This window comes from Sander vitreus, chromosome 24 (genome assembly GCF_031162955.1).
Source record: "Sander vitreus isolate 19-12246 chromosome 24, sanVit1, whole genome shotgun sequence".
In the NCBI taxonomy this organism is placed as follows: domain Eukaryota; kingdom Metazoa; phylum Chordata; class Actinopteri; order Perciformes; family Percidae; genus Sander; species Sander vitreus.
Window position 1 is genome coordinate 14,335,398 of NC_135878.1, and position 12,561 is coordinate 14,347,958.

General features: G+C 40.6%; 1 protein-coding gene across 5 annotated transcripts in view; it reads left to right on the plus strand.

Moving 5' to 3' along the window:
- Positions 1-12,561, plus strand: part of als2b (alsin Rho guanine nucleotide exchange factor ALS2 b) — a 52,877-nt gene that overhangs the window by 20,421 nt on the left and 19,895 nt on the right. For all 5 annotated transcript variants that reach the window (XM_078243283.1, XM_078243285.1, XM_078243282.1 and 2 more), the window contains exons 14-20: positions 972-1,103; positions 1,303-1,431; positions 8,613-8,683; positions 9,264-9,330; positions 9,448-9,650; positions 11,170-11,235; positions 11,833-11,931. In XM_078243283.1, the coding sequence (XP_078099409.1) occupies positions 972-1,103; positions 1,303-1,431; positions 8,613-8,683; positions 9,264-9,330; positions 9,448-9,650; positions 11,170-11,235; positions 11,833-11,931 (767 nt within the window). The remainder of the gene's footprint in view (positions 1-971; positions 1,104-1,302; positions 1,432-8,612; positions 8,684-9,263; positions 9,331-9,447; positions 9,651-11,169; positions 11,236-11,832; positions 11,932-12,561) is intronic.

A 12,561-nucleotide genomic window follows, 5' to 3' on the forward strand; every position in this document is an offset into this window, starting at 1 on the left:
CTCAAAGTCCATTTTTAAGGCCCCCTGTACAAATTGTTTTTTTGGAAAAAACGTTCATAAAAAATGTCAAAAGCGTTGGGGAAAAAAATGATGAGAAACCCCATCAACAAAGGTTAAATAGAAAGAAAAATATGTCAAACTACCTATTCAATTGAATAATTATTCATTTCTTACTCACTGTAACTTTTATTCTTGTATTTGTATATTCTTCTTTAGCCTGTTTTATTTTCATGACCGTTTTGTAATTGCTCTTTAATGTTTCATGTAAAGCACTTTGAGTTGCCTTGTTGCTGAAAGGTGCCGTAGAAATAAAGTTGCAACCTCAGCCTGTCAGTCAGTCACCAGGGCACAGAAACCACCGTTGTGCCTGCTAGTCTCAGAGGAAGTGTAACGTCAACAGCACCGGGACAGCTTTCGCCTCGCCATTAATATCATATCGCAGCAAACGCTGTCTGCGTGAAGTTTTAAAAAACTGTAACCACACCTGAAACCACTTTATCGGCGTTTCCGTGCCTCACTGTGACTTCAACAAAACTGCAGAGCCGACGTAGTTTGCACCGTCCACAGCTATGCGTGTGTGTGTGTGTGTTTGTGTCAGAGCTCCGCTCTCTGTCAGTTTTCAGAGAGGAGAGATAAGCTTGAGCTTACGCGCTCTCAGGTACCAAAATGTCGACGTTTAACGTGTAAAAAAAAAAAAAAAAGGACACTCAAATTTTGGTCGCAAAATGCGACCCTTTGGTCGCAGTCTGGAGCCCTGCCAATACTTCGTTCGGGGATAGATAGTGACATGCATTTTATTTATTTATTTATTTAAATGAGAGTCTTTGAGATTATTACTTTAAGAAGCCTTAAAAATGTTTAGATTTTTTGATCAAATGGCAAAAATCAACAGAATTGGACTCTTATTTAGAAAATCCCAATGCATTATTTCACGCTAAATATTTCTGTGTGTGTGTGTGTGTGTGTGTTAGTGCTCCAATGAATACCAGATGCTGCAGGACAGCTGCTCTAAGTTCGAAGCTTTGGCCCTCGAGCTGAAGAGAAAAAAGAAGGATGCTGACTACACCTTCCATTTCTGGAAGAGCTTCCCTGGCAAAATGACGGTATTAACGTCTGTGTGTGTTTGTGTCTGTCTGTGTGTGTGTGTGTGTGCTCGTGTGTGTGTGTGTGTGTGTGTGTGTGTGTGTGTGTGTGTGTTTGCTCATTTTCTTTACCAGCACTTATTGAGTCCTCGAGGTGTCACATGATGTCACGTTATGGCTGAATGGTGTCCCTGTGTGTGTGTGTGTGTGTGTGTGTCAGGACTCTCTGCGGAAGCCTCACCGCCGGCTGATCTGCGAGAGCAGCAACAAAGCTCTGACGCTGCAGAACGCCGGGAGGTTCTCCGTCAACTGGTTCATCGTGTTCAACGACGCTTTGGTCCACGCACAGGTCAGCTTCACACACACACACACACGCACACACACACTTTTCATTAGGTCCTTTAACGTTTGTAACTTGGTGTGTGTGTTTCAAGCGTTTGTGTGTGCTTGCCTCCGTGCTGTCAGGGCGTGGCGCCTTGTAAAAATCTCGTAAGTATACAGCCAAAAGCAAATGTCAGCACAGTGACCTGTTCCCTGTCCCCCCTCCCGCCTTTTCTCCTGTTTGTGTGTGTGTGTGTGTGTGTGTGTGCGTGTGCGCACGAGAGAGGGAGAGACGGGCTTAGGGCTCTGTGTCATAGGATTCTGCCCCTAAACACATCAGAAACACCCCCCCCTATAAAACCGGTGGAGTCCTATGTGGGGTTGAATGGGGCACCCAAATATAAGCGTGGTTGTGTTAGTGATGCACAAATGCTGATATAATACAGCCATCTTATCCTTTGCACTTGCAACAATAAGAGAAATATTGGTTTTCCCGGGAGACTGTAGAGCTTTCTCAGCGTAACGTCTTAGTATTGTGTTGTCAAGTAATGTCAGCAGATTATTTCATTTACAATATACTTTTTACTGTTTGTTACAATGTCGTTTTGTACAACATACACCGTAAAATGTAGGGCTGTCAAAATGAGCGCGTTAATAACACAGTTAACACAAACTCCTTTTCTTGCCACACAGTTTTTAACGTGCGATCAGAGCACGGACGTTCTCTGATTTTGCTCCGTAGTTTGAACTTTGGAATATATCCACTTAAATCTGCTTACTTATCCTGCTGGAAACTTATATCTGCTTCATTTGAAGTTAAATAATGCGTTTTTGCACAGAATTCCATTTTGAAACTTGCTCGGAAAACACTTACGGGCCATATTGTAGGCGCGTAATGACTTATTAATATGTCCAGTGATGCCCAGCCCTATCCCGACCTCCGCCCTCTCTGCCTGCTGCATGGAAGGATGAACCGACTGTAACCAAGGCTAAATGGGTTTCAGTGCATTTTAGTTTTATGCTCATCCACACATTTCTGTTCTTAATTTTGCTACATTGCAACTAGGGGCTGAACGATTTAAAAAAAAAAATGTTTTTTTGAGGAGAGAGATATAGGGCCCTATTTTAACGATCTAAGCGCACGGCGTGAAGGACAAGCCCAAAAGGATTCGTACACGCCCTAAATGCACCTCATCAGGCGCATGGTTCAAAAGGGTTGTACGTAGTGTCTTCATTAATCAGAGGTGTGTTTTGGGCGTAACATGCAATCAACCAATCAGAGATCATCTCCTATTCCCTTTAAAATCCAGGTGCGTTTGGACCTTGGAGCATTGCTGTTATGATGGAGGATTTGCACCGTAATATTTTCATCATAGGGAATATTTCGTCATAGTCTCTCCACCTAGTCCTGGTCTTCCCCGAGGCCTCCTCCCAGCTGGACGTGCCTGGAACACCTCCCTAGGGAGGCGTCCAGGGGGCATCCTTACCAGATGCCCGAACCACCTCAACTGGCTCCAAAAACTTGGAAAAAAGACGGTAGAAAGAAGGAAGGAAGGCAAGAACGGGTCGAAAATAGTAACAAGGACTAACTACAGCCTTGGAACTGAAAAACATTTTGCAAAAAATGTCACGTAGCCCCTGCAGTCCCCCCCAGAAGTACCCCCAGGGGGACACGTACCCCCATTTGAGAAACACTGGTGTAGCAGATACAATGTTATAATGCTCATGGAGCATTATAACATGAGATGCCCTCAAAACTGCTCTATGTTCTTATGCAAGGATGACAACATAGATATGAACTGCCATCAGCAATACGTGTTTCTCTTTCAATAAGCGTGGAACACTGAACAGTCAAACACAGGACATTTATCACAAAAGCTAAAGTTATAATAATAATAATAATAAAAAAACAATTCCAATAAAAAGATATCAGTACTTTCCTGTAAAGTGAAGTTTCTGCTCTGCCTCAGTTCAACAGCAGCATCTTCTACATATGACACCGTCCACCATCACGTCAAATGAAGTGATACAAATAAATAATTCACTGAAAAATAGCACGTCTGTAAACAATCTGTGATATGTATCATTCTTCCAGCATTTAAAGTATGAGGAAAAACTGTAAATATCCATAATAAAAAGAGGCATAAAGCATGTTCAACCAAATGTTTCAACATCAAACACTCAGCTAAATATTTCTTCACGATTTAGCTAGACGCATTCTTTCAAAATCGTGATTGTTCCATTTGAAAACGATTCATCGTTCAGCCCTACTTGCAACCAAATCCAAATTGAAATATAAAAACTCCAAATAAACCTGTGAAGGTGTGACGTGAGTTCCTTCGTGAAGAAGAGTATTTCCCTTCCCCGTTGAAGCCTTGGGTCTTTACTGTTGGTTCACATCTCATTTAAATATAGGATTTTGAAAGGACAGAGTGAACCGCCGATGGCAGCACATAATTGATCTTTCGACTAGGGATGCACCGAATCCAGATTTTTGGCAGAATCATAACCAGTGGATTCGGTATTCGGCCGAATCCCGAATCCTCGTCCCATCCTCAGTCCATGAACACAGTAAACACATTAATGAAGTAAACAGTGACTGTCCTTCCTTTGCCGTACCTGAAGTTGCTGCATTCTAGCTGCTGTCTGTAGATTCCTTCATGCTCAGCTCGTATTCTTCCAGATGTTTCATACCAGATGTTGTAACAGCGGTGATGTTGTGTATTGTTTAGGGTCCTCGCCACCACCAGACTAATCGGCATTGCAGATTGAACATGTAGCTGGACTTGAATGGCCTTCTTTTGACTGAAAGTACTGCCATTTTCACTTTCTCACAGCCTACTGCATTGAACGCTCCACCTACGTAAACACCTTCCCCTAATCAACGGCGGCGCCATTACGTCGACCACCGTAGTGCAAGCGTAGGGTTCAGTTCGGTGGGGAAAAAAATTCCGAACCCCGTCAAAAAGCCAAATATTCGGCCGAATCCGAATCCTGGATTCGGTGCATCCATACTTTCAAGGATATTCACTTTAGCGGAAATACCCTCTACCCTTTCAGAAAGTACCGTAACAGTAACAGTTTCTTGTTCACTTCTCAAAAGCAATTTTCCTTCCTTCCTTCCTTCCTTCGTTCCTTCCCTTCCTCTCCCTGTTTGTCTCCTTTTTCTGCTTTCTATTTGCGTTTCTGTCCCCCCCCCCACACTCTTTATCTTTATATCTATATTTTTGAATTCCTGAAGCGGGGTGGAAAAATCGAGGCTGAGAAAGAAGTATCAGTCATGGTGTGTGTCCATGGTGTGTGTCCATGGTGTGTGTCCATTTGTCAACGCTTCCCATTCATTTCCTACGGAAGCAGCCGTGCAGTGCATTCCGGTAGCGTCGCGCAGGGGAACTTTGGAGAAGCGGGGCGTCGACTCGCCCGCTCCTCATTTGCATAAAGTTAAATCCAGGCAACTTTATGCAAATGAGGAGCGGCCGGCCTCGGCTCGACGACTCCCAACAGCCGATGAGAATCTTTTAAACTGACCGTTGATCTGAAGTAAAGACAGGTTCAGCAACTGCGCGGCCTATTTCTCGCTTAAAATGTTTTCAGAAACACGTTTTCAGTGAACAAATTTTCGTATTCCAAAACGAGCTGCCATAGAGCTGGACACAGAAATGGCACATACTAAGGAAAGCTCATTGTGGGACTGGCTCGTAGCAGCTGTAATTCTGCACCAAGGCTGAATTTCGGGAAAGAGACTTCAGATACAGTATTAGGGGACCACTAAGGCCTATATAAAAGAGACTTCAGATACAGTATTAGGGGACCACTAAGGCCTATATAAAAGAGACTTCAGATACAGTATTAGGGGACCACTAAGGTCTATATAAAAGAGACTTCAGATACAGTATTAGGGGACCACTAAGGTCTATATAAAAGAGACTTCAGATACAGTATTAGGGGACCACTAAGGTCTATATAAAAGAGAGACTTCAGATACAGTATTAGGGGACCACTAAGGCCTATATAAAAGAGACTTCTGATACAGTATTAGGGGACCACTAAGGCCTATATAAAAGAGACTTCAGATACAGTATTAAGGGACCACTAAGGCCTATATAAAAGAGACTTCAGATACAGTATTAGGGGACCACTAAGGTCTATATAAAAGAGAGTTCTGATAGACAGTCATATAGGAGACTCAAATCAGTAAGGGGACCATAGTCATAAAGAGACTTCAGATACAGTATTAGGGGACCACTAAGGTCTATATAAAAGAGACTTCAGATACAGTATTAGGGGACCACTAAGGTCTATATAAAAGAGACTTCAGATACAGTATTAGGGGACCACTAAGGTCTATATAAAAGAGACTTCAGATACAGTATTAGGGGACCACTAAGGTCTATATAAAAGAGACTTCAGATACAGTATTAGGGGACCACTAAGGCCTATATAAAAGAGACTTCAGATACAGTATTAGGGGACCACTAAGGTCTATATAAAAGAGACTTCAGATACAGTATTAGGGGGACCACTAAGGCCTATATAAAGAGACTTCAGATACAGTATTAGGGGGACCACTAAGGCCTATATAAAAGAGACTTCAGATACAGTATTAGGGGACCACTAAGGCCTATATAAAAGAGACTTCAGATACAGTATTAGGGGGACCACTAAGGCCTATATAAAAGAGACTTCAGATACAGTATTAGGGGACCACTAAGGTCTATATAAAAGAGACTTCAGATACAGTATTAGGGGGGACCACTAAGGCCTTTATAAAAGAGACTTCAGATACAGTATTAGGGGGACCACTAAGGTCTATATAAAAGAGACTTCAGATACAGTATTAGGGGACCACTAAGGCCTATATAAAAGAGACTTCAGATACAGTATTAGGGGACCACTAAGGCCTATATAAAAGAGACTTCAGATACAGTATTTTGCCTCTGTTAAATAGTTTCAGGAAGGAACTTGTTTTGGTGGAACGTGTACATTCAAAAGTAGTTTTAGTCGTGCAACAGAAAACTCCGATTGGACAGATAGTCTAGCTATCTGTCTGGATTTACCCTGCAGAGATCTGAGGAGCAGTTAACCATAGTCCTCACAAACACAAAGAAAGCGGACGGAAACGGACATCGGCGAAAAGACATGCATCCGGCGGAAGTTCCTGCGGCACCGGAGCAATCCCGGAAGTAGAACGTCGTGCATGTAGACTATCAGTGAAGAGAAGGTGGTGGCGAGCCCACTAGCGCGCAATGCTGGGACGCGGGGTGATCCCATCTGTGGAAACAACGCGTATATGGACACGTACCATAACTGGCAGCAGTAGACTGTGATCGTCCTGGGTGTCTTGTGATGTGAATGTGTGTGACCGTATGACTGATTAGCAGGGTGTCGCTGACAAAGAGCATGCATGGTTACTTCCTCTTTTAAAAACATGTGAAAACACATGTTGTCTTGCATGACTGACCCCCGGCATCCCACCGTCTAAGATTAAACCAAATGCATCAATGCTAGTGTCTTCAAAGTCTGCCTGAAAGGTTCAGTGGTAGCAGTGTTTTTAAGCCTAAAGTAGGGTAGTTATTGAATTTCACCTAACTAGTAATTATGACCAAAGTTTATTCTTTAAAGACATCTATGTTGTGATTTTCCAATAAAAGAAGGTTCGGAATGAACCAAAATTGTCAAAATAAATAACGTGCTTGATTCCGCGTTCAGTTCACTACTTTCATTGAATTTGGGTGTTGAAAATGTTGTGAAAAGTGACAAAAATGTCCAAAAAAGTGACAAAATGTTGTGAAAAGTGACAAAAATGTCCAAAAAAGTACACAAACACATTGGGGAAAGAGGCAAAGGTGTTGAAAAAGACAACCAAAAATGTTGACCCAGTAAAACCAAAAGGTTGCACGGTCGACAGGAAGACAACACAAGGGTTAAAGCCAATAAGCGGTGTGTTGTATTGTAGCAAACACTGAAAGCAGCAGAAACTGAGAACACTAACTAATCTGTTTATTTATCGCAGGTAATATCATTATCAAGATATTCAACAACGTCGTCGCATATTTTCCTCATATCGTGCAGCCCTATTTTGAATCATTTTTTTCCTCCTAATTATGAGCAACTTGCTTGTAGCGAAGGCTGTAGATCACCTCCCATTTTTGTATGTGAGGTCCGTACACATCTAACGGGCGTATTCTGGGCTGACACCCACCAACCTGCCAAATGGGGGTAAAAATGAACTTTGGCCGGTAACTTTCAGTCCTTCCAGAAAAATGCGGAGTTTTTTTTGTGATTGTTGTGGGCAAAAATCCTTGATCTTCTTAAAAAATGCGATGGAATATGCAAATTCCGATGACGTTCACGCCGCAAAATTACGTCACTTCGTAACGTTCCCATGGCAACAAGAGAAAATGGCTGCTCTTGTGTGAAGTAAACGCAACATTTTTCAACTTTCTGCTAAGATATGTGGGACTTTTTTGCAACGAAAATGCGGGGATCATGAAATCATGGCAAGCCCCGCATATTTTGCGTGGAAATCGGCAATATATGCAGCGAAAGTGCGGCGTATTTGAAAAAAATGCGGGCCCCGCATAAATATGCGGACTTTGGCTGATTATGCATTGAATTATGCGATCGCATAATGGCGTTTTTCTGGAGAAAATTGAAACGCAGTCACCTGACCGCTCATTTACCGCCCGAGCCGAGCCCGAGCCCAAGCCGAGCCCGTGTAAAATGATAGAAATTAATTTCGGCAAAGATCTTCAGCTCTACTCAGTGTTGCCAGATTGGTCTGATTTCCGCCAACACATTTCGGGGGGTTTTGGGTGTGTTTGGCTTGGCAACACTGCTTGTAGTTCTGATCCTACATTGCTAAACTGAAATGGAGAAGACGAACTGAACTGCACGAAACAAACCAGAGGAGCTGAAATTAAAAGTTGGTTATGAAAAAACATTCGACTGGTGGAAAATCTGATCTGGCTGGTAACTTTAAAATCCTAGTAGCCATGTTGGCTGGCGATCAAAAGAAGTTCATTTAAAGCCCTGGGCGTATTCATAGCAACTAGGCTTGTGTCAGTCTCTGTGTTCAGATATGTTAATAAGCTTAATAATGCTGTTTCCCCTGTCTAAACTCTCACCTCTCCTTTCTTTCCTCTCCCCTCTTCCCTCCTTGGTTGGCTCCCCTTCTCCGTGCTTGTTTCCCGGCTCCCCCTCCTCCAGTTCTCCACCCATCACGTCTTCCCCCTGGCCACGCTTTGGGTGGAGCCCATCCCAGAGGAGAACACTGGCCTGTAAGTGTGCTCCATCACAGCGTCAACATGTTTCCAGGTTTTTCTGTGTGAATAATACCGAAATATAACCTCACAATTTCCAGATCTTAAAGGGTAACTACCTGGACCCTATTTTCCATTGTTTGTGTTTGTAAGTGACTGATGTATGTATGTGTGTGTGTGTGTGTGTGTGTGTGTGTGTGTGTGTGTGTGTGTGTGTGTGTGTGTGTGTGTGTGTGTGTGTGTGTGTGTGTGTGTGTGTGTGTGTGTGTGTGCGTGTGTGCGTGTGTGCAGATATGGGTTAAAGGTGATCGCACAAGTTTTTCCCCCACCCCTAATGTATAATGTATTTAGCTTTTGTCATTTCCCTCATTTCTCATTTTTCCGTTCTGTATCTGTATAAATGTGAAAACCCCTGTCAGTCTTATCTTATTATTGTCACATACTGGAGATATATATATATATATACACTGTGTATATATGTATATATATATATATATATATATATATATATATATATATACACTGTGTATATATATATATATATACTGTGTATATATATATATATATATATATATACTGTATAAATGTGTGTGTGCAGATATGGGTTAAAGGTGATCACACCAGAGGAGACGTTCAACCTGCTGGCCTCCTCTGCCATGGAGAAGGTAGATCTTTTTAACGATACCTATTGACAAAACGCTCACCTTTTTAAAAAAAACAGAATTTTCACTTGTTGCCGTGTCGTATCCTTCTTTAAAAGTGTGCTTGTATTGTGTTCTCAGGCCAAGTGGCTTCGCTCCATCAACCAGGCAGTGGAGCAGGCTCTGAGCGGGGCGGAGCAGGACACTGCGTCAATCGGCTCCGGGTCGGGGCAAAAGCTGGAACCCCCCATCTCCAGGACGGCCTCCTACACTTTTTATAAGGATGGACGGCTGAAAGACGCAACGTACGAAGGACGTTGGCTCGCTGGCAAGCCCAACGGCAGGTTGGACACACATATTGTCTGTCGTAATGTCAAAATAATCAACAAAAATGTCAAAAGAAGAGAAAAAAAAACGTCAACATAAGTGACAAAAATGTCAAAGTAGGAGAGAAAAACGTCAAACTAAGAGACAGATGTCAAAATAGGAGAGAAAAACGTCAAAATAATCAACAAAAACGTCAAAATAAGCTAAGAAACATCAAAATAATCAGCAAAAAAGTCAAAATGTCAAAATAGGAGACAAAAACGTCGAAATAGGAGACAAAATGTCAAAATGATCAACAAAAACGTCAAAATAAAAGACAAAAATGTCAAAATAATCAAGAAAAACGTCAAAATAAGAGACAAATGTCAAAATAGGAGAGACAAAACAGTCGAAATAGAAGACAAAAACGTCAAAATAATCAGCAAAAACGTCAAAATAAGAGAAACAAACGTCAAAATAATCAAGAAAAACGTTTTTGCTGATTATTTTGACGTTTTTGTCTTCTATTTCGACGTTTTTGTCTCCTATTTTGACGTTTTGTGCTGATTATTTTGACATTTCTTAGCTTATTTTGACGTTTTTCTTCATTATTTTGACATTTCTTAGCTTATTTTGACGTTTTTCTTCATTATTTTGACGTTTGTTTCTCTTATTTTGACGTTTTTGCTGATTATTTTGACGTTTTTCTCTCCTATTTTGACATTTGTCTCTTATTTAGACGTTTGTTTCTCTTATTTTGACGTTTTTGCTGATTATTTTGACGTTTCTCTTGATTATTTTGACGTTTGTTAGCTTATTTTGATGTTTTTCTTGATTATTTTGACCTTTGTTTCTCTTATTTTGACGTTTTTTGTCTCCTATTTCAACATTTTTGAATAAAACACCTAAATTCAACGAAAGTATTGAATTAATCATTTATTTTACTTGTGAAGAGCGACATATGGAACCATCCATGTTTTAGTTTTTTGACAATTAGGTTGAAAGATTTCGATGAAAAATTTGTGATATAAGAAACTTTTTTGAAATCCGGTTAGATTTGACCCGAAGACAACAGGAGGGTGAATAGAATACTTGAAATATCGATATGTGTATATATATTAGGACATGGGCCGATATATATCACGGTATGGCGGGATTGCAATTGCAGCTTTGAAATGTATTATTCAAGATTCAAGTTACTTTATTGTCATTGTACGAACACGAATGGAATTACGTCGGTGGCAATCAGTGCATCAGCAGGAAATACATAAATAAATAAAAAGATTAAAAAAAACAATTAAATGATTAAAAAAAAGTTTATTTATTACACAAACTTTTTTTTTTTTTTTTCATTTAACAACAATGCGTTTTATTTTGAAAGACACTGACTGCACACCGGCAGGGAGAGGGATTTCTAAACTGCACTTTCTGTTTTCTTGACGAAAATGTTTTGTGGTTCAAACCACGGAATATCTTGAAGCCGGTAACCTGCCCATGCTTAATATATATACATATATATACTGTATGTAGTAATGATCAAGATTGATTGTTTTTCAGGGGAGTGTTAAAATGGCCTGATGGGAGAATATACACGGGGACCTTCAAGAACGGACTGGAAGATGGGTGAGTGCATGTATTCAGTGTACATGAGCCTTATTTGCAGCGGTGGAAGAAGTATTCAGATCCTTTAGTTAAGTAAAAGTACTAATACAACACTGTTAAGTAAAAGTTCTGTATGTATCATCAGGAAAATGTAGTTAAAGTATTAAAAGTAAAGAACTCTCCTCCCGTTGTAGAAAGTGTAAAGGATCCAGTTGTGTGTTTAATGGTCTGATCATCTCAGCTGGACTTGTAGCCGTTATATTGTTGACTAGTTTACTTTAGAATAAAACCTCAGATTTTATAAACTAAATGTGTTTTGTGTGCAGGAATCCTAATGTGTAAAGTAACTAAAGCTGTAACAGATGAATGTAGTGAAGTAAAAAGTACAATATTTCTCTCTGAAATGTAGCGGAGTAGAAGTAGAAAGTGGTATGAAAAGAAAAAGACTCAAGTAAAGTACAAGTACCTCAACATTTGGACCTCAGCACAGTACTGGAGTACATATACTTGTTGCTGAAATGTGCTATACAAAATAAAAGCTGCCTTGCCTTTTCATGAGTCAGTTGTCCCTCGAGCTTCTGTTTTCTTCATGCTTCTTTTTTTTATGTTTTTTTGTAGTTTCGGTGAATTTGTGGCTCCCAATAAGACGCTCAACAAGGCCGATCACTATCAAGGTCACTGGAAAGATGGCAAGATGCATGGCGTCGGGACGTACAGGCAAGGCCGTTACTTTTGGTTCAACTTCGGGGGGGGGGGGTTGAGATCTCCACTTTTGAGGAGAAATTGAAACACTTCATTTCCTGCCGAAACCAGAAACAGCTCTGAGGTCGCTAGCGCTAAACCCACCAGACTCCATTTAAAAAAGCAATACTTTTAGCGTGTATAGAGAAACATATTTTCACATGTAAATGGGTAAACTGTGTGTTTATTCCAACCAAAACTAGAGTTGTGATGGTTGGGAAAGTGGAAAGACGAGCCAAAAACGGCTTTTGAATGAAGTGTGTTTTACGATGCTAAAATGATTGTTTGTTTACATGGAGTCTGGTTGGTTTAGCAAACGCAATGTCGCGGACGTTTTTATGTTTAAAAAAAGGATCTTACTCTTTAACAGAAAGATCGACCTCATTAGAAATCCTTTCCATAATGCTATCTGACGCTTATATTATTATAGAAGACATATATTATTATATAATATATGTTAATCTGACCCCCATTAATGTTTAAGGTCTCTAAAAAAGTGATTTGCATCCCTTTTTTTTGCTTCATGTTGAATGACTTTATTACTTTAATAGGGACAACTGGGTGAAGATAACATTAACATTTTGATATATTCTCAGTGTCCTGTAC